At 47.7% G+C, this 22,486-nt stretch overlaps 1 protein-coding gene across 4 annotated transcripts in view; it reads right to left on the minus strand.

The window, feature by feature from the left end:
- cert1a (ceramide transporter 1a) overlaps positions 1 to 21,716 on the minus strand; it is a 31,719-nt gene extending 10,003 nt beyond the window's left edge. The window contains exons 1-9 of one of the 4 annotated variants that reach the window (XM_062516345.1): positions 21,639 to 21,716; positions 21,288 to 21,385; positions 20,945 to 21,076; positions 20,038 to 20,172; positions 14,040 to 14,156; positions 5,392 to 5,499; positions 4,297 to 4,432; positions 3,846 to 3,926; positions 3,080 to 3,240 (exon numbers count right to left, since the gene is read on the minus strand). In XM_062516345.1, the coding sequence (XP_062372329.1) occupies positions 3,080 to 3,240; positions 3,846 to 3,926; positions 4,297 to 4,432; positions 5,392 to 5,499; positions 14,040 to 14,156; positions 20,038 to 20,172; positions 20,945 to 21,037 (831 nt within the window). In that variant the 5' untranslated portion in view covers positions 21,038 to 21,076; positions 21,288 to 21,385; positions 21,639 to 21,716. Of the gene's footprint in view, positions 1 to 3,079; positions 3,241 to 3,845; positions 3,927 to 4,296; positions 4,433 to 5,391; positions 5,500 to 14,039; positions 14,157 to 20,037; positions 20,173 to 20,944; positions 21,077 to 21,287 lie in introns of all 4 variants that reach the window. The other 3 variants (XM_062516346.1, XM_062516344.1, XM_062516347.1) reach the window with 3 other exon arrangements.
- Between the last annotated feature and the right edge of the window lie 770 nt (positions 21,717 to 22,486).

Raw genomic sequence — 22,486 nt, forward strand, 5'->3', positions numbered from 1 at the left:
GGACACTTTCTATTTTCCAACAACAACAAAAAAAAAACACTGGCGGTCGCTGGTCCAACTCCAGTCGTCCGATTCCGGCGCACGCCGCCACCCACTGCCGTCGAGCCTCACCCGACAAAAGCTCCTGTGTGACTGCTGGAGGAGGGGGGGTTGGGTTGGAGGGGGTTGGGGGAAGACGAGGCTGTGACTTCCTGCACAGTGCTCTCTTCAGGACTGGCTCGCCGGGTGAAAAACTGGTTCGGCGACTAAAAGTCACATGGAGGCAGGCTTGACAAAAGGGCCACTCATGACGTTGGAGCAAACGGCTGCGAGCGCGGGTGGCATACCAGAGCCGTGTTTCAACCGGAATTACAAACGCCATGTCTTCGCCGCCCTGCACGTTCGTTCATTTGCGGAGGTGGACTCATCGCAGAAATGCAAAGCGATCAAGACTTTTTTTTTTTGTTTGACTTGAGGGCTTATTTGCGTAAGCGAGACTGGCATTTCACGTAGTTCTAGAGAAGGAAACTAAAATAAGGAGGGTTGAAATCTCCAAGTACAGAAACCCAACAGCACGGGAGTGTTGACTCAACTCAAGTCAAATACCCTCTAAATAAGAAGCCTGAAGCACTGCACAACGCTATTATTAATTATTAAACAAATAATACAGCCAAGCCATCACCTCAACCGCTAGGGACCTCCGGTAAGGTTTTGAACAGTCAGCAGCACCAAAGGAAAGCCTGAGTGGACTCTGAGACTGGCTCAGTGCTCAGTGTGGAGAGAGTGAGCTATCAACAGAAGTTGAGCTGGTGTGTGTGTGTGTGTGTGTCCCCGTGTGTGCGGGGGTGAAGGGGTGTTCCCTCACTCTGCTGGGGAAAGTGACGCTGAGGTGAAAGTGACCTCACACCCACAGAATCTCCCAGGGACCCTCAACGTGGCCACAGGCCACTCGGATCGGGCTCCTGTGAGTGACAGCAAAGAGGGGCGTGGCCCTGTTCTCTACTCTACAGAGAGTGTGTGTGTGTGTGTGTGGGTGTGTATGTGTGGGTGTGTATGTGTGGGTGTGTGTGTGTGTGTGTGTGTGTGTGTGTGTGGAGGGGGGGGACGGGTCAACAGATTTTCACCACACCCGGGTGTTTCACCTCGGGCCCAAAGACCGAGATGCCACTGCTGCTGCTGCCTGGAGCAGCAGAGGGGTCAAGCATGGCCAGTATGGGCAGAATGTGACCGGGATAGTGACCAATCTTGGTAACACTTTACTTGACGGGTTCGTTCATAACACATTCATAACAGCTGTCATGAACTGCACATGAAGCATTCATGACTGTTTCATGAAGCATGACTCAACATTCATACCAACCCTTTCATGAATGTGGAAGACAAAACGTCAAAAACTTGTCAAAATAAAAGTCCAACAATCGCAAAGGAGCATTGCTGTCTTTTTTGTTTTAGCCAACCTGATCATGTCACATCTTAGTCAACGGGGAAGCCCAGTGTCCAGGAGAATTTAGTTTGTCTGTTTGTTTATTTTATGATAGTAACCTCTGAAGAATGCAATATTGTCTGTAAATAGATATATAAAACAGGAATGTCCAACCATTCAGAGGTCCACAAATGGTCAGTAGCCTACAGTAGTTCACTTCCCAGTATGATGAATACTTCACAACTTGTATCGTAAAGTGACATTTGAAGTAGACTTCATAAAATATTCATGAGATGTTTACAAACGCTGGAGAGGATTCATAATACCCTGTATATGGATTACTAGATTGTTGGACTTTTATTTTGACAAGTTTTCGTCATTTTGTCTTCCACATTCATGAAAGTGTTGGTATGAATGTTGAGTCACGTTTCATGAATCAGTCAGGAATGCTTCATGTGCAGTTCATGACAGCTGTTATGAATGTGTTATGAATGAACCCGTCAAGTAAAGTGTTACCCAAATCTTTCTCCACTGCTATTTCAAAGTAACATCACTTGCAGCACAATGCTTCCAGGGTGTGTTTGTGTCAGTCAAGTGGAAACTGGTCAAGGTCCTCCAGATATGGATCCTCTAGACCGGCTGTTCCCTAAAATTTTTTCCCCTGCGTACCACCACCTACATCCTGACTCGGCTCGCGTACCCCCACCATCCAACACATAAAAACAAAGACAACATAGGCTTAAGATTTTTAAAAACCTTTTACGACACTCTCGTGTACCCCCCAGTGGAAGCTTGTGTACAACTGGTGGTACACGTACCACAGTTTGGGAAATCCCTGCTCTGGACATACAAGTCTCCCACAGCCCTTTCTATCTATTTCATGATGCTATATTCTGCTTTCCTTTTAAGATTATGAACAGTCGAAACAGAGACCCCCTTTGTCAAGATGCATATAATTCACAGGGCGAATGAGGAAGAGTGAGGAAGATTTTCTCCACTGCTATTTCAAAGTAACATCACTAGCAGCATGCTAGTTCCTGCGTCTCAGGGTCCTGCACATCGGCGCCAACATGGTGTGGCACATTCCACTTTCCATCTTTGTTTACTTAAAAGATTCCATTGTTTCCAACACAACCACGCTCACTACCACCTCACCCTTTCACCGTTGCCATGCCGGTTGCGACTCGGTTCCATTTTTTGTCGACGTTCGCTCAGTAAAAACTTACGGAGCGCTCGTCGGTCGAAAATGCCGTCACTGGCCCGCTTGGGAGAGGTGTCGACACATATATGCGGTGCACTTCAGTTAGCTCTCAGTAGAGAGCAGATTGCATAACGCAGATAGTGCGGTGTCATACGGGAACAGAAAGTTCAGAGGGTGACGCATCAGATCTGACACCTATCAACACATTCACTGGCCGTCGCAAACCCATTCCTCTCAAGCCAGGTGACCTAATCAGCCGGAGTAAACACATCAAGCTTAATGTGACGGGTGACTTTTCTGTCAAGCTCCATTCTAGTCAGATTCACTGACGACGTTTAGCTCGTTATCAAATCACAGAGTCACTGTCAAAATGGCCTAAGCCTCACAGTCCGGTGAGGAAACCCGAGTCCAAAGTCCAAGTTTGTATTACCTAATGACCCCAAACGGCGTGACATGACGTGATCTGTGTGCCTTACCTTGTCCAGTCTCCTCTGCCAGCTCTCCTCGCGCTTGACCATCAGCTCTATGCAGTGGGACAGGGTGGACAGGATCCCCGCCGTGGTGGCTTTGAAAGTGATGGCCTCGCCCTTGAAATCGATCCCGTTCGCCTCCTTAACTAGGGTCCCCTGTGAACACACTGATGGAGAACAACCCAAAAACGGAGTGTCAGTGTCGGTAAACGTGTAAACGTAGCTATAGAGTTCAACCACATGCAGACAAAGGGAGATTGAAGGAGAAACCCTGCGAAGTTTTCACATAAATCTCCGTTTGTCGAGGTCACCGAGTACTGTCAGTACGAAACAAAACAAAACGAAAACAATCGGTTTTACCTAGCGGTTGCTACAACCAAGCGCATTAGCTGCTGGGTGTAGCAACTCGAGCTAGCTAAAACCGATTGTTTTCATTTGTGTCGTACCAAACAAAACTCTCTGTGACCTCGAGAAACGGAGATCTATGTCAAAACTCGCCAGATTGCTCCTTAAAAGGCATGATAACAAGCTGAAAATGATCCTCCGTTTGGCGGAATCTTATCGATTTGAAGGGTCGCCTCAGCTATCAAATGACTTGAGAACAGTGTTGAAACTGACCCAGAATCTGCACATTGATTCTGGACAGTGAATGCGTGCATGCAAGTGAATGGACATGCGTGCATGCAAGTGAATGGGCGTGTGTGTGTGTGCATGTGTGCATATGTGTGTGTGTGTGCATGCGTGTGTAATAAGGAAAAGGCCACGCCCTTACATTTCTCCTTGCTGCTGTTGTTGAGCAAGTAGTCTCCATCTGGTTTGGTGTTGGGGAAGTCATCCTCATCGTCCTCTACCACTGAGGCAGAGACACAAACAATAACAATGAACAAACAAACAAACAAACAAAAGGCATGAATTACAACAAGATATCCATTTCAATGAAGTTAAGTTATACTTTATTTGTCCCGAAGGGAAATTTGTTCTCTGCATTTAACCCATCCAGAGGTAGTTTACGCACACACAAACACACACACACGGAGCAGTGAGCTCGCTTGGAGCCCACCCGCCCACACACACACACACCAGGAGGAGAAATGATACAAAGGCAGAACAAACTATAGTGAAAAAACACTATTACAGGTAGTTTGTAATATTGTATAACAGCACACAGTGCTGAAGGACTCCTTTTGGGCTGAGAGTGTGTCTGGAGTAGGGAGCCTTCCTACCTTTGTCTCTCTGGAACACGTCTTTGTCTTCGTCGGCGCAGTTGTCAAAATACCTCTGCAGCGTGTCCACCTGTCTGCACAGGATGTCTCGGAAGGTTTCCATCTCCGCCAGCTTCTCCCGCAGACTGTGGCCCTTCTGTTCACACATCGGGAGTGAAGGGGGAGATCAGAATCCCGTTTACACCTCAACATCAACCAACCCACCCATCGGGAGTGGAGGAGGAGATCAGAATGCCTTTTACACCTCCTTTTCAGTTCACGTCAACCAACCCACAAGCAATCTGAGGTCATGGCTGTTTGATCAAGTATCCATCAAAATCCTCAGACTTTTAAAAAGAATGGGTTAATGCCGCAGATGCACCAGTTGTTTGCAGAAGCGCATAGGATCTACTCCTTTTTTTAAAAGAATGGGTTTTAATTATGGAGTTACACTGCACTCACCATAGAGAAGGTGCCAGACAGACAAAAACTGAAAATCTCTAAAATGAACTGTCTGTACTGGTCAATCCTTTTGCTTTCGGTCAGATGACCATACTCAGGGCAAAAGAATGGGTTTTAGAAATGCACTTAAAGGCTCTGGAGTGGAAATAATGCAGAAATGTATGCAAAGGGGCATTAGGTGTCGGCGTGGCTCAAGTGCACTTCAAACTGAATCTGAACTAACACAGGTGTGACATGTTGATTCATTTACAGGGCCGAGACAGAAACCTGTGCCAAACATGCAACACATTACTGAGCTCCTGTATTGATGAAAATGAATATGCCGAACGTAGCCTGCAGTTTGAATGAGGGGGTGGTGTGTGTGTTTGTTCTTGTGTGTGTGTGTTTGTTCTTGTGTGTGTGTGTATCTGTGTGTTCGTGCTTGTGTGTGTGTGGGCTAAATAGACAACACATATCCAATTGAAATGCAAAGTGGACAGGTGCCTATTACTCAAGCAATGGGATGCGGCGCTGGAAGACAGACAAAACAAAACAAAACAAAAGCGGATGAAGGGCCGGACGGACACCAGTCTTTCTGTGCGTGTTTGTGTGTGTGTGTGTGTGTGTGTGTGTGTGTGTGTGTGTGTGTGTGTGGACACCAGTCTTCCTGCTCACCCTGAAGGAGGAGGTGGAGGTGGCGGAGAAGCCGCTGGCGGCGGAGGTGAGGGAAAGTGTGGAGCCATGGCGCCTCAGGCTGGACTCCGACCCGTAGCCGGACTCGGCCTGCTCGGACAAGCAAACACACAAAAACAAACAGACAAACAAACATCAGCCAAACGGCAGAAATATCACACAAACACACACACAGACAGAGTTTTCAACAGAGTTCCAGTTCAAATATTCTTTTGAACAACATCTTAAAGTCTAAATTTGAATATATTTACAATTCATTTATTGACCAACCAAAGGGTCTATTTGAAAACATGGCATCCCAAATAGGCTATGCATTGAACATCTCAAACATTTCCATTGACCATCAAGAAAACAACACTGTAAACCGTCACTGGGTAAATGTTTTGAATTCCTCAACCATCCTTACCTGCTTGGCACACACTTTGTTGTATATATACAGAAACCACTACATAAACAAAAAATAAATAAATAAATAAAAAAACATGCCATAGTCTACTACATTGTGGAGAAGTTTGCAGCCCTGGGTCTGAGGCCTCCCTGGAACAGGCAGGTCTTTTCTGCCGCTGTAACCGGACACCTGTCCTAGGAGCTTACTAACTGCACTCCTGACGGGTGGCCTGAAGTAACCTAAGGAGCCGGGGGGCGCCTTTAAAACTTCAGGTGTCCAGTTTCCGCGGAGTGGCCACAGGAAGCGTTCAATTACCCACCTCGCATCCCGCCGAGCGCTTTTACGAGCGCCAGGTTTAAAAAAAAAAAAAACGCCCGGGCGAACAACACAATCCCAGGAACACAGGAAAAAGCACTAGGACTACAACAAGAACCACAGCCCTGCCTCTCCCGTTTCTGGGAAGTGCCACTTCACAAAACGAGAGGACGCAACACAATAAAACACCAGGACGCTGGCCACGTATGTACGTACTGTACGCTGATGTTTACGATCACAGGTCACGAGCACATGCAGCCATGCACCGCCCTGACGGGCCTCGGCTCGGCCACCGCAGCCCAGTGATTTATGGAGCGAGCAAGATGAGAGGTGGTGTGAGGTGAACACAGAGAGAGAGAGAGAGAGAGAGAGAGAGAGAGAGAGAGAGAGAGGGAGGGAGAGAGAGAGAAAGAAAGAAAGTAAGAAACAGAGAGAGATGGAAAGAGAAAGAGAGAGAAAGAAAGAAAGAGAAAGAGACAGAAGACAAAAAGAAAGAGAGAGAGAGAAAGAAAGAAAGTAAGAAACAGAGAGAGATGGAAAGAGAGAGAAAGAGAGAGAAAGAAAGAAAGAGAAAGAGACAGAAGACAAAAAGAAAGAGAAAGAGACAGAAGACAAAAAGAAAGAGAAAGAGACAGAAGACAGAAAGAAAGAAAGAGAGATGGAGAGAAAGAAAGAAAGAGGACAGAGCAAGAGAGAGAGAGATGGAGAGAGAGAGAGGGAGAGAGAGAGAGAGAAAGAAAGAAAGAGGACAGAGCAAGAGAGAGAGAGATGGAGAGAGAGAGAGGGAGAGAGAGAGAGAGAGAGATGGAGAGAGAGAGAGACCAGAGCCCACGCAGCCATCTGGCACAGCACAACAACACGGCTGCAGTGGCCAGGGGCAGATGTGCGTGGTGGTCAGTGCGAGCGAGCGAGCGAGAGAACGGGCGGCCAGGTGCGCGTGCGAGCACCGGCCCCCATTGCTGCGCGTGTTCCGTGCATGCTAAGGGACGCTAACGTGCCAAAAGCCCCACCATTCGGCCATTCCAGCAGCCAAAGCAGAAAAAGGTGCTGCCGCAGTCGCGCCCCACGGGCTGGAACATGGCTGACCCTCCCCTCCCTTTGGCCCGGCTGGACGCCGCTGCTGCTGCTGCTGCTGCTGCTCTTGCTGCTCTTGCTGCTGTTCACTCTCCCAGCTCGTGGAAAAACTGCAACTCCCAGAATGCACTGCGGACCCCGCCCCGAGATCAGCAGTGTAGCAGCCGCTTCGGGATCAACAACTCAAACCTGTGGGAAAAAGCGCCACTCTCCCCCTTTAAGGAAAGAAAAGAAAGAGGAAGAGAGAGGAGAGAGAGGAGAGAAAGAGAGAGACTAAAGAAGAGGAAGAAAGAGAGAGAGAGAGAGAGTAAAAGAAAGGCAGAAGAGGAAGACGAAAGGGAAGAGAGAGAGAGAGAGAGAGAGAGAGTGGGGGGTTGAGTTGAGCCACGAGTGAAATCCAGCGAGCGGTGAGACTGGAGCGTTTCTCTAGTGGATCGGCATGGCATGAGGGGTGAAAGAAAACAAACAGTGGCAGAGAGAGAGAGGGAGAGAGGGATGAAGGGAGAAGAGGGGAAGAGGGAGAGAGAAGACAAAAAGGAAAAAGACAAATAAAGATAGAGAGGAGAGATAGAGAGGAGAGATGGAGAGATGGAGAGAGGAGAGAGAGAAGGAGGGAGAGAGAGAAAGAGTAGACAGAGATGAGAAGACAGGAGTTGCAGATGAAAAGAAAGAGAGGAGAGAGAGAGAGAAAAAAAGCATGAGTGTGACAGAGGATGGAGTGAAAGCTGAGGCAGAGCAGAGCGATGCAAGCAGGATGCTCGGAATGCTTCCACCCCCTCCATGTCTCCACGCTGCCAAACACACACACACACACACACACACACACACGCACACACACAGACCACCACTGACATTATTACAGCTCTGAGAAGCCTCCCGCTGGTGTTGCAGACGCCAAACCGTATCCATCTCTGCAGTGGTCTGGTGTGAGAGCGAGAGAGGAGAGCAGAGGAGAGGAAAGAGAGAAAGAGAGAGAGAGTGACATGAAAGGAGGAGAGGGGAGGGAGGGAAGGAGAGATGGGGAGAGAGAAAGAGCGTGTGTGGGTGTGTCATTGATGGAGATGGAAGGAGAGAGAGAGAGAGAGGAAGAGAAGTGCGAGTGGGTGAGAGTGTATGTCTGAGACTACTGTCTGACACTAGCAGACCACCGCTACACTGTGTGTATCCGCATGCACGTGTGTGTGTGTGTGTGTGTGTGTGTCCATGCAGCAGCATTCAGTCCAACCTCAGACGAAAATGGGCTGAGCAGCGAGCATCCTTCCTGCTGTTTGTCTGTCTCTTCCTCCCGCTAACCCCCGTTCCCGTCTTGAGGAAGCCCATCCTTAAGTGGGTTAGTGGGTACGGCGAGTGGGACGTACCACCACCGAAGCGGGGCAAGGGGGGGGAATTCTCTCCTGCTGAGGAGTAAAGCTCGTAGGAATGCCCCCGATCTCCACCCGATCCCCCTCCCCTCCACCTCGCTTTCCCTTTGTGTTGTCATCCGAAGAACCCTGTCGGTGAGGGCAGTGCTTTAAAGAGCAGCTGCAGTGCAGTGGGTGTGACATGTGGGTGTGTGTATGCGAGGAGCCAGCGAGCATGTGTGTGTGTGTGTGTGTGTGTGTGTGTGTGTGTGTGTGTGTGTATGTGTGTTTATGTGCCGTAGATGACGACAGGAGACAACAAATGCATTATTCATCAGCTTCTGTGAGTGTGTGTGTGTGCGAGAGAGAGAGACAGAGACAGAGACAGAGAGAGAATATGTGAACGAAAGGGGGAGACATAGAGCGAAAGTGGGAGTAGACGAGAGAGAGAGAGAGAGCAAGAGAGAAACGGAGAGAGAACAAGAGAGAGAGAGAGAGAAAGAGAGGAAAAAAAGAAAAAGAGATGGTCCTGACGCTCCCCAATGCCAACGCCCACACGCGGGCCGGGCCCGTCCCCATTATCCCACTGAGAGTGCCTGACCACATGGTACATCGCTGACCTGCGCGCTAAACACCAAGCAGACCACTCCAGACTGGCCTTTCGCTTAGTTGATGGAGGGCAACTGAAGCAACACACTTCACCTCGATCAAAACACTTGTTCTTAGATGCAAATGAGCCATCAGAAAACAAAAGAAACCGCCGACAGTGAGAATCAGACAGAAAGAAATAAAAATGGCGTCTATCTATCCTTCCAGATATGAAGAGTTCAGAGGCAATACCCTTTTATTCTGTCTGGCCACTTTTCTTTCTTTACAGGCCCCTATAGGTTTTTGCCTATAATCAATATTTCAGACCAGGAAGAGAGTGGTGATTAAGGAGTGTTTGAAGCGAAATTGTGTGGAGAGCATTCACTCACCATCGTTATATCGTTCTTGACAGAGGTGGCATTTGGAGGTTTTTGCATTTGAACTCTACACACACACACACACACACACACACACACACACACACACACACACACACACACACACACACACACACACACACACACACACACACACACACACACACACACACACACACACACACACACACACACACACACACACACACACACACACACACACACACACACCATCTCTGTTGCTACGTCTTTCGCTCTCACGCATGTATGCATATATACATATATATATATATATATATATGCATGAGAGCGAGAGAGACAGTGAAACAAATAGCATATAGAGATGACATAGAAGTAGTACTGTATATAAATATATATGCATGAGAGAAAAAAAAAGAAAGAGAGAAAGAAAGAGAAACAGATAGCAAGAGAGAGGCCGTAGAAATAAAGAAAACCACTGCAGTACTGGTCAGAATGAGGGAGAGAGCGAGCAGCTGGTGTGTGTTATGATGGCGACCACCCTCTCTCCCTCTCTCCTCCCCTCCCCTCTCTCTCCCTCCCCTCTCTCTCCCTCCCCTCTCCTCCCCTCCCCTCTCCTCTCCTCTCCTCCCCTCTCCTCCCCTCCCCTCCCCTCCCCTGTCCTTTCCTGTTGAGCAGGAGCAGGGGGGGCCGGACAGCAAACATCCAGACGTGATTCATCACTCCCGCCAGGCCGCTCCTCCACGCCGCAGCTCGGGCCATTCCGTGTCCATTCCACCTGCTCAGCAGGGAGCTGGATCAATAGCCCCGGTGCTGAGTGGCCAGAACAGACGCGGGAGGCTCCGCAAATAGCACTGCTGGGAAAACCGCTCGCCATGCCAACCAAACAACACGGCCTCCGCCAAACACACAGCCCGACGTGACACGACACGCCACGCCACAAAACACAAACAGAAACACGCGCCTAGGAATAATTTTGTCACGGGCCGGGGACATGTTAGCAATGATTTCTGTTTTTTATGAGTGAACTTTGGTCGAGGAAACCGCTGTGCTCTAGGACCCTGCGAGGAATCTGGGCTGCGCTGAAGCCCAGCAGCGACAGGAGAGGCGAGGAGTGTTACCTTGACTGAGGAAGCAGCCTTAGCACCTGCGCATTACATAATCGCCAAGACACACTACCCACGCGACACTCATTTTCCACGAACAACTGTGCGAGGGGGGGGGGGGTGAGGCGTTTGATTACCACATTTACTGTAATGACTTCTTCCCTAAAAAAACACTCGACAATTACCAAGTAGCCTTCAAGCTGTTAATGTCTCAAGAGGCTATTACAAAACATTATAGCATCTCATGACTCATTAGCGGGTGTCTCCGTGGCTACGCTAATGTATTCCCAGTAACTATATGGTCAGCAACAGAGCGCTTAGTGACTAAGGCACATAATCTCAGCGTGAGTACATTGCACAACGTCAATGACAGCTATGGGGGAAAAGACGTGTGCAAACCGGCGGGGGTGGGGGGGGGGTGGAGGCAGTGCCACCGTCTGCCACCAGGGGGCTCCGTCGCTCCCTGGTTTCTGCAGCTCCCTGCGGGGACACTGTTGGTCAAAGACCAGGAGTAACCCCGTCAGGAGCGGCGAGGAGAGGAGAGGAGAGGAGAGGCGAGGAGAGGAGCCGAGCGAGGCGAGCGGAGCGGAGCGTCCCTGAGCTCTTCGCGCCGCCTCGCCTGCACTGCACGCTAATGAGGAGCGCTAGAGCTCCCCTGGCACCGCGCCCGCCTTGCCTCCCTCGCCACCTCCTCCTCCTCCGCCAGGCCAGGCCACGCTATGCTGCGCCACACCACCCCATGCCAGCCAGCCGGTCAGCCAGCCAGGGCTTTACTGTAACTCACCCGCACGGCAGCCCTGGCACACTCACAATGCCCTGTTTTTATTTTTTTATTTATTTTTTTATTTAAGGGGGGGTGGGGTGGGGGTGTTGGAACTGAATGCAATGAGAGCAGATTAGAACGCCCGTGTAAATAGAGGATATTCTTTCACAGGGTGGCTTTGTACAGTGCTGTGAAGTACACAGGATTACAAACAGCTTGAACTAGAATTTACATTTACCCAAAAAAAAGAAAGAAAGGGGGAAAAAAAGGGGAAAAATCGTTTTTTTAACATTTGCCCAGTCAACCAAAAACAAGAACTTTTAAATCCTAAAATCCAAAATTATCCGTGAATATCTCCTCGGTGATACCAGCAGCAGTGCTCCTAAGGGGGAAACACCCACATGCTCCCTTCACACACATTAACACACACTCACCAGCCCCATACCAACAGGAGCTGTCACTGGACAAATAGTCATCAGGAGTGAGTCAATGCTCTTTCCATTCCGGTGATTCCCAACATTCCAGTGACTAAGGGGGGGATCACGACCCTGCCACATTCCGGGGGGACCACGCCCTTTTCTCTCTGCTTCTCCCAGCACTGGGAGCGTCAGCTGGAAATGCCACAGGCGGGATCCATCAACGGGAAGCCAGACTTGTATAACACAGCGCAGCACTCCCTAACCCTCCGCCCCCAACACCACCACCACCCTCTCATCCACCGACACATAGGGATCCATTAGCCAGCTCTTTCACAGAGATCATTTCCCTCACATTAGGACAACATACAATGCCACGGCACAGCCCGATATTGTGGATCTATTTGAAACAGAAGGCCATCAGCCTCACTGCCTTTCCACTGTACACCGAGTCACTTGACGTAGCAGGCATCAAGATACCAGCTATAAAACTTTCAGTTTCAGTCGGCCTAGCAACAAGATAGCATCACTGAGTTCCATCTTCCCTTTATTTACTGTTTTACTGGACACCGTTGCCAAGATACCCACCAACTGACTTCATAATTAAACTGAATTTTGGGCCTCAAAGTCAACAGGAAGCATGGACACATTCACACCGCCTTCAAATTCAGTCAAAATGAAAGCGTCTTCCAAGACCTCAAGACACCTACAAGACGCCTACCATTAGTTGGTAGCCTTGCTGCCAATGAACACTGTCCTAGGGTCTGTCCAAAACAGAATCCTGCCTCCTGTGTGTGTGCGCATAATAATTTAGCCTAAATTCTGCCGACAAAATTATGTGGATCACCAGACCACCAACAGATACCAATAAGAGAGAAAAAAAAGCAAACTCAAAACATGACAGTGTTCTCTTGAAATAAAATCCAAATCTGAGTGAAGCAGAAATCAATGAGTGGAAAGGGCAAGCAAGTGCTAAAGCAAGAAAAAAAGTCTGCTGTGTGTGCGCATAATAATTTAGCCTAAATTCTACAGACAAAATTATGTGGATCACCAGACCACCAACAGATACCAATGAGAGAATATGTGGATCACCAGACCACCAACAGATACCAATGAGAGAAAAAAAAAGCTAACTCAAACATGACCGTGTTCTCTTGAAATAAAATCCAAATCTGAGTGAAGCAGAAATCAATGAGTGGAAAGGGCAAGCAAGTGCTAAAGCAAGAAAAAAAGTCCGCTGCAACCAAAGTTATGCTCCCATTTCTTTATCTAAAGGCCGAGACGTTTCGGGCCTGTGAGCCCCTCCTCGGACATGGACAGGGCAAGCGGACATGAAACTGCCCAATACTGGGCTGCATTTCTCAGCGGAGTGAGGCCGAGGGGGCTGCTGGAGATTTGTGGAGCAGCCATTAGGCTTGGCCCTGGAGAGCCCCATCATGTGGCCACGAGCAGAGAGAGAGAGAGAGAGAGAGAGAGAGAGAGAGAGAGAGAGAGAGAGAGAGAGAGAGAGAGAGAGAGAGAGAGAGAGAGAGAGAGAGAGAGAGAGCAGAGAGAGAGAGGGGGTGGGGGGGGGTGGGGGCCCCTACTGCAGCCTGACCACAACAACCACATTTACAAAGCACTAAACTGACTCACTACCACTAACGTCTGATGCACGCTACTTCCAACTGCCTTAATGTAGCTAAAATGGTGCAGGGTTTTTTTAGGGGGCGGGTCGGGGGGGGGGCTGTTTAAGAGGTTTGAGACAGGCATGAAGAGAGAGGTCTCGTTGCTTAAAAACGCTGTTCTCCTTTCCGTCGCACAACAAAACCCACAAGGAGGAGAGCAAAAGCTAGGAGCAGGAGTGCTGCTAGTATCAACCGCCTCGTTCGTTTGGCAGAGAGCTCTTCCGCGGCGCTCGAGGACAAGGAAGGAGAATGAGGCCTCTCTCTTCATGCGAAGTCACAAGACATCGGGTCAGAAATTGGGCTCGTCAATCCTGGAAGCTGTACGGCACCATTAGCCAATTACGTCCGACGTGGAAAACATGAGCTACATGCATATGACCCAGCGGAGAGGACACTCACTGAGGCAATATTTGACCACCCATTCCGCAGGCCGAGTGACCATGCAACCGAAGCAAGACCCGGTGTCACAATCTCACAAGATCACAGAAGCTGCGGTTACAACAGACCTGCAGCACGTCATCCCACATCATGACTAAGCTTAATCTCGAGGCTCTGGCCCGGGAGAGAGGGGGGAAGAAGGGAGGGAGGGGGGGGGGCGTGTTTGTTGCCTGGGTTACCTTGTGCAGTTCGATGCTCTCGATCCACTGCTGCCGATGCTCGGGGTCCTCTGCCCGCAGGTACCACACGCTGTCGTTCACGCTGATGTCAAAGCGGCACTCGTCAAACTCGTGAGGCTGAAAGAGAAGAGGGAAAAAAGGGGGAGAAAAAACACACACACAAAGTGAGTTTGGCAGCTCCACCTGGGACCAGAATGGGGGACTGGGTGGTGCTTGCAGGGTGGGGTGGGGTGGAGTGGTGTGGGGGTTGGATGTGCTGTGCTGTGCTGTTGATGGCAAGTCAGGTCATGCGAACACAACCGTGAGTTTCACTGCGAAGCAAACAGACAAGGTCGCCGTGTCCAAGGAAGCTTACGGACTGTGACGAATGACTGCCAGAGTTGCCCCCCCCCCCAACCACCACACACACACACACACACACACACACACACACACACACAGATCAAATAGAAACTGCCTTGGCACCTGCCAGGTTCACCTCAAGTGTTTGTGAGCTTCGCTCGTATTCTTGGATTCCTCCTTTGCCATCACAGACAAATTAGTGTGCTCCTGGTACAGTGTGACATTTCACAGGGGGGGAGAGCACCAGCCTTGTCATCGCATACCCAAGGCCTTGCTTGCTTATTTTGCAGACGCTGATGAAAACAGTTGGAATGGCATGTCCGTGCTAAAAGCACTAGGGAGATTTCTGTTGCTGGAAAAAAAGAAATCTCATTTCCTGCTCAAAATGCACAGGATTCTTGTGAAAATTGACAGCCTTGGGCTGATTTGTGATGTTTATTTCATTACACTCACGCTAAGTTATCACCTACTTGAAGGCATTTCTTAGGGGCTGAAAGGAATTGTAGTTTGTGATCCTTTAGCACACTGCCACAAGACCTTTGTTCTCATTTTCAAACTGAGCAGAAAGGGTTTTGCAACACTCAGATGATCAGCCCATGACGTACATTTACAGTAGTTAGCATTTTCCCCCCATTTTTTTCTTGCATAAACTTAAACAAATACCTTTAGCACCGTGGCTGCAGGTTACTGAAAGATCAAGCTGAATTCCAGGCAACATCAGCAGCAAATCATTCACACATCTCACTAATCACCACTGTCAAAGAAAGCCTTCTTTGTACTCCCCCCCCCAACCCTTCCAACCCTTCCCTCCTTTACTTCAGCCAGGTTAGACCCCTTGTGATTCAAAATCTCATTTCTTCAGAGAACAGTCTTGTTAAACAGCAGTGACAAACATTAACTCTGCCCAGGGAGCATGGTCTGAATGTCTTGACCTTTCGCTGTTCCTTTCCCTCCCTCTCAGGCACAATGGCGTGCAGAATAACTAAGCGGTCATACTCAAGACACGAACAGAGGAGCAAATTAAAGAAATACGGGAACCGAGATGAGGCTCAGAACTCAAATATACCATGAACTGCCCGTCTCGTGTCAGATCTCTGTCTTGATATCCCTTATAGAACTTTGATGACAACAGAATAGAACTTGCTATGAAAAACACAACTCAGTCATTTCCTGTGTATTAGCCACATTGTGTATAAGCCGCAGGATGGAAGTTTATGCAAGTTAAAAGAAACAAAACCATATTAATATCATATTGATTATCCCTGTGTATTAAACTCATAGCTGAAGAAATGTTCAAGCCGCGGTTAATACTTACAGTCAATAATTACGGTAGGCATTCTATGAAAAACACAACACAAGATCTCTGAACATGGACCCTATAGATAGACACACTGCACTGAGCATCTGGCTATGTAAACACAGAATACTGAAGAAAAGGCGAGTGATTTGGAGTGATGAACCTGAAGCGGAGATGGAGATGGATGGCTAGGGGCCCACCTCTGGAGTGGCAGGACCCTACACACAAACCTGGCTTGTATTTCAACTGAGTGCCATACATACATCAAGAGGGGCCTTAAGTGAGATCTTCAAAGGAAACACAGGAGCTTGTTTAAGATACTTTCGGAGTTCTTAGTGCTCCTCAAGTCCATATAAGTGCATGTGCTGCGGGTTCGGCCGAGAGTTCTCCAGACTCCGAAAGCATATAGCTATTTATAGTCAATAGCTATTTTTTCCACAAATTTCCATTGGATTCCCTTGCTCTCCCTATCGCACTGGAACAGCACAGATATGTGTCAACAAACAAGCTAGGGAATAACATTAAGATACATTCCATGGAATGGCCATTTGTTTCTAACCATCAAGGGTCTACTCTTCATTCTCCTAAAACACTCAAGTAAACATAAGCAAATAGGTCTGTTTTAAATAAAGGACAACCATCATGGAATACTTTGGCTCAGCTACCTCCACCCCTAATGGAGCTATTTACACAATAAATATATTATTAAATACACAATAAACAATGATGGCGAATAGCAACTTTCTCATGGACCATTTGATCCCATGTACTTTCAAGGACTACTGTGCACACATACGGGCAATCAGTATATCTCACTGTACTCACTGTCCATCTGTCTAGCAAATCAATGGAAGACAGTAAAATAGACTGAAGAGTTAGCAAGAACTATCAAATTCTAAACTGTGTGAGAACTGGAAACTACTATAAATTCCCAACACTATTAGCCGCGGCTCATACATTGATTTAGCAAACTTTCTTCAGCTATGAGGTTAATACAAGGGGGCAGTTATATGGTATTAATACGTTTTTTGTTTCTTTTAACTTGCATAAAACACCGTCCTGTGGCTTATATACAGGAAATGACTGTAGAATGGGATAGAAGGGCGTGATGTGTGGGAGAGACGATGCATCTCCCGTCCTGACAAATGAACCTCATTAGAAGCATGCTGTGGGTCACATGGTCTTCTTCGGGCCTCGGCGGCTTCCACAAGGAGCCGTGGCGCATTCCTCTTGCGGGGTTTTCGGTCGTAGCCCAGGGCCACTCGAGGCATGCCCCTCCGACCCCTACACGCTAGCTAGCGCTCGGGATTTGGCACATGGTAGGAGAATGACTCCCTTTGGCTGACTCAACGTCCTGTAACTCAGGTGATTTGCGAGCTTCACATGACTGACTTGGCCCCAGACAGAAAAGACGGGGCGGCGGGGGGAGGAGGAGGGGGTGGGTGGAGGGGGATTAGGAGGATGAGAAAATGGGAGAACACAGTGGCCCTTTCAAAACCTTCTGAGCCAGCGAGCGAGTGAGCGAACGAGCGAACGAACGAGAAAGGGAGGCCTCCTGTAAATGTCACCCGTGCCACCGTCACAACTAGTAAGCCTCGAATCTGATGGACGTCCTGAATGAGCGCACAATTAAACTAGGGTGAACCTTGTTTAGACCATTAAGGGGTCACCATTCACTGTTCTTCAAAACGTTACCTGACACACTAAATATTGTTTACTGTTTGTGTACCACAGCCACAGAGGTAACAATAACATACGTGTAATATCCAAATTTGACAAAAAAAAGTAAATGTTAAAATGGGTAATGATCATCAACTATCAAAACAAATTTAGCTTATTGTGCTTTTCTGGGCGTTTACATGGACCATTAGATCTCCTTCCCCTAAGGCCTGTGAGCATTTGATAGCTCCAAATGGGCATTTGGTGTGTGCTAATTCGATGTTTATTGATCTGAGCAAAGAGTCGTCTTGGCAGGCCAGCCCACACAAGACACAAACAAAAGCTTTATTTTGGAATCATGGGTTACAACAATGTGTTGGGACCTGACTATCCCTCTATCCTGGGTTCACCACCAAAAATAAGCAGAGAAGGGATCCAAGCCTGGACACACAACACAACGCCCTTTTCCCTCCTCCGCAGAGCAAAGGCGGAATGGACTGCGCCCCTTTTCGAGCACCAAGGACGGGCGATGATGATCTGCAGTCTCCATTAGTGTCCGTCGCTGGAGTGCGGTGCGGCACTGCCACACAATTTGACTTGGACACGCTCGATAAAACCTCCTTTTTTTTTTACGGCTGTTCTCTCTGTTCGTGTTGTGCTGACCGCTGTACTGTGAAACGCTGCCTCGCCTTCCAGAGTGAAAAGGGGCTCTCTGCATAGCAGCAGAGCCGGTCAGGAATCCCTGGAACTAAGCTGAGCTAACAATTAACATCACGCAGCACAGAGGTCCCGAAAGCATATTTGCTACTGGCCACATGTAATCCTTTACATTTTATCGGAAACATCTCAGATAAGAGTTACGATATACTGTACATTTTAACACGGCTCTCAGGTCTCCCTTTGGACTTGGTTGTCTTGTCAACCTGCTTGCTCCGCCATTCTCAACTAAACGAGATAAAGAACCCCTAAGGCCGATAATCTGCATGCGTGGAGGGTAAACAGTAATAGCTGAAGGTTACTTGCGGCTAATCAGTGAGCCACTCCAAGAAAAAAAAAAAAAAAGAACCACAACACTGGTGACTGGTATACTTTGTTTGGGTTAATCCTTTACTCATTCATTACAACACACATGGCCAGGCCTAAGAGCCTATGCGCAACGTTGTAAAAACCACAGAGGGGGAACACACAGGGAAGTATAGTATAGCGCAGCACAAACATGTACTTAAATAGACTTTGTGAACGTGAGCCTGTCCCCCTGCTCTTGAGTAATAACAACAGGTTTGGACTACGCTGATAGACAGATAGGCAGGCGGCTTGGACTTGAACCCCATCGGCCCTGTGGCCTCTCGCAAGAGCCTTTAACATAATTACCTTTGACACAATTACAAACAGAGCCACCACTCTTAAGACTACCACACTGATAAGCTTAAATGTAACTATACAGTCTGTGGGTGTGTTCACAAACAAATTGGGTGGCAGGAGGGTGGTGTGTGTGTGTGGGGGTGGGGGGGTTGGTGGAGTTTTCTGGATAGAGTCTACCGTAGAAGTGCTGGACAATGCTCCATATCCTTTCTGACTCAAGGACACATTTCCTCAGTACGCAGACAATAGTTGAGAGAAACTGGCCGACAACACACAGCGAAGTGTACACACACACTTCCAGAGGAAGGTTTTGAATGACAGCATACTATCGCTTGTTCAAACTCGACTCGACTCAAAACCTGAACCCCCTCCCTCCCTCCCTCCCTCCCTCCCTCCCTCCTCCTCCTCCATGATGTTCCCGTGCTCAGTCAAACACAGGCACATATGAAATGGGCGTGTCTCACAAGTACACAGCGCTCCCTTTATTCCCAGAGAGAATTGAGAAAAAAAAAAAAAAAAAAAAAAACTGTATGCCTGAACATTTTTGTCAGAGGTTGACAATAGCCCTGTGTGTCACAACACCTGCTATACTTCTCACATGTAAAAACTGGAAAAATAAAAAGGCGTACCCTCAAAAACCATCCTCTGGTTCACATGACTGGGTCCAACACTATGCCATAAAAAGAAAGGCATAAACAAGCTCTGCCACTCATCAACTGACACGGGACTGTTTATATGGGAGTACTAGATTTACAGTACTTATGCAATCAGATGTTTCTGTCTGAAATGTTTACATGAGTTAAGGAGTAACAGACAGGATTTTCCAACAGTGAACCTGCACTCTTGAAGCCCCTAACTCCAGTGCAGGAAGTCTTTGTATTCTCCTCAAAGCAAAAAAAGTCTACCGTCTATTGTATAGTGAAAGTCTTGTGTTCTTGGCTGCTGTATTATTTTGATACTACACAATTGTTAACTATTGTGCACAGATTTCTATGAAGTCAACCTTATTTTAACTCATAACCACATAATCTGTGTGAATACGCAGCACGACAGGGCACAGCGCAATGCTAGTGCATTTGTCACTATGAGAAGTTATCTTGCTACATATACATAAAACCCTGAAGGTTTTGGCTGTCCTAAATGTTATAATCCTAAATTGTGAGCCGTTGAAAAAAGAAAGAAAGAAGAACGGAAAAAAAAAGAAAAAAAAGAAAAAAAAACCCAGATGTGGTAGCCAGGGAAACGGGAGTGGGTCACCAGCCGCTCTAGATCAGTGCCGTGACCCAGACCCGGTCCTGCTTTAAGCTGGCAAAACAGGCTGCCAAGCTGTGGACTTACCGTGATGACAGCCTTGCTGAGGCACAGCGAGCCGCGGCAGCCAAACTCGCGCTCATGCTCCGACTTATAGTAGCTGAGGGTGTTCTTCCTCAGAACCACCCACCGGTCCTGCCAGCCATGAATGTAGTTGGTCCACTGGAAAAAAACAAGAAGATACGCTATTTTAGCAGGGGGCCATGTGAGGGCACATCTGAATGCAAGGCTTGACGCAACTGTGGAGTGATGCTGCAACTGTCACATCGACAACACAGCACAATTCAATGACTTTAAAGTGCACATAGATCACATCAAAGGCTAAACAAGACCTATGTAGTGTGTAGGAAGAGGAAACGCTTCAGAGAGCCTCCCGTATTCACAGAGTGCTTTTTTGCACAGCATCATGATGCCAGAAGAGTGTGTTTTTGGCTTTATGCCAGGAGAGCCATAGAGCAATCATCTCCTACAAAACATTCTAATAAGATTATCCGCTATAGTTAGATCATGGCCTGATGCAATTGACAACAGCCCTTGTGCAGTTACAGCATATAATGCGAAAGAGGAACAGCCTCTATGCTAATCAGTTCAACAACTGGACATCGACGATCGCCACTTCGACACTTTCCCCATAACCGAAACGTAGGCTATGATGGGGGAATAGAAACAGATGCACATTTTGTCCGAATGTTGGTATTAGTGACTGAAAGCTGCGCGTGGAAAAAAACGCAGCTCGACCCAGGGGGAAGTGGAAAACACACGTCACCTGACTTGATCATCCTCGAGTTTGTTTACGAAATCCTGACAAAATTTGGCAACGCCTGTGTTTCCCATCACAAGTAAAACTCACAAACGGCAATTACTGTTACATTGTAAACGAATACACTGTGAGATGTGTTCAAACACCGAATGAGTAACGTTATTGTTTACTTGCCTTGCTGAGGACGCCACCGAATTCAACAGGCTGTCCCAATTCAGGGTCCTGATCCTCGTCCGATCCAGATGAATTCCAGCTATGATCCGACATTTAGGTCTTGGAGTGGTTGGATGTCACACCGAAGGAATACTATTAAAAACAGGTCAAAAATGGATAGAGGGTGTAATGTAAATCACAGCAGAGAGCCCAAACTTGAGCAAGTTGCGTTTAAAACATTTCTAGCTAGCGCCAGAAAGGCGTTGCCTTAGAGGGGAAGCTCATTTCAAAAAACACCTGAGACCTAACCAAAATACATAGCTAGCTTGCTAGCTTGCTACCGAAGGTGGAATAGAGTACTCACTGGTGGTGGAGGCTCCTGCCGTGTTCTTGCTGAAAGCCAGGAGCTGTTAATAATTAGCTCGTCGGTGTAGGTCAAGAGTTTCGCTTTATCACCGCAACCTGCGAAAGAACATTTCCCCCAAGTCCGTGAAAACGAGCGCAATCCTGGCCTCAGTCCGCTAACCTTAGCGAGCTAGCTAGCCAGCTACCTCGGAGCTTAGTCGCCAAGTGTTTGCGACAGTAATGAAAATCACTCTTTACGAGGGCATTGCCAAATATCATGTAAATCTACGGCAGTAAATCGAATAAATGCTCATTCAATTATTTTCAATCTGTGTCCACACAGCGGGAGCACATGATGAGTGCAACGTACGTGACTGCCAAAGTTTTGCATTCAGAGCTTGCGTCTGAACACATGTCTTCAGACTCCCCCTTCCGGTTTACAGCGTTTCTACATACGCATTTGGCCTACGTTTGTTTATGGAATACAGAATGGCCTAGCGAGCTGTCTTGTCAGATGGTTGAGCACGTGGCCTGCTCAAGGAGGAGGGCCAAGGCGTTATTTTCTAGTGACGTTTACATGAAGCTGCTGTAAAACTGTCACGAACAATTTATCCAAAGGTTTATATTTTTGTGATGACCAGAAGAAATGCACAGCAAGATATGTGAAAATACAGGCACAATTATTTAATGTGCGTGCCTCATAGCTAAGGTTTTTTTTTTTTTTTTTTTTAAAGCCGCTGTGATCATAGGCCAAGGCTAATCTAGCCTATAATAAACTCAGAACAGCATAATGAAACAGCCAGGTATGATGAGACAATATGAGCACTGATGGCACTGATTATAGCAAATGTTTTGGCTGGCAAGGAGCCTAGTGGTGGACATTAGGTATAACGACACGGAGGCAGTGGAGACCCTAGATTTCAAGTAACATCAACCAAAGTGTATTGGAGCAAGCATTGGTTTTTGCAGAGGTCTAATTTATGAAATCACTGTCATCAGGTGAAATATTTCAATAAGTCTGGTATCAACAGTCACAAATTGAATATGTGGGCCAAATTCCTTCGTTATTTCTTCTCAGGAAGAATAATTGTTCGATTATCTTTAGTCCAGCAGGTCTCGACATTAGATCATACGCAGGTTTTCAAAATCGTCAGCTGTAAGTTGCATGGTCCATGGCGCCCCCCTCAGGTTAGATAGAGCCATTTCTGAAAGAACCTC

Source organism: Sardina pilchardus, chromosome 16 (assembly GCF_963854185.1).
Source record: "Sardina pilchardus chromosome 16, fSarPil1.1, whole genome shotgun sequence".
Classification (NCBI taxonomy): Eukaryota; Metazoa; Chordata; class Actinopteri; order Clupeiformes; family Clupeidae; genus Sardina; species Sardina pilchardus.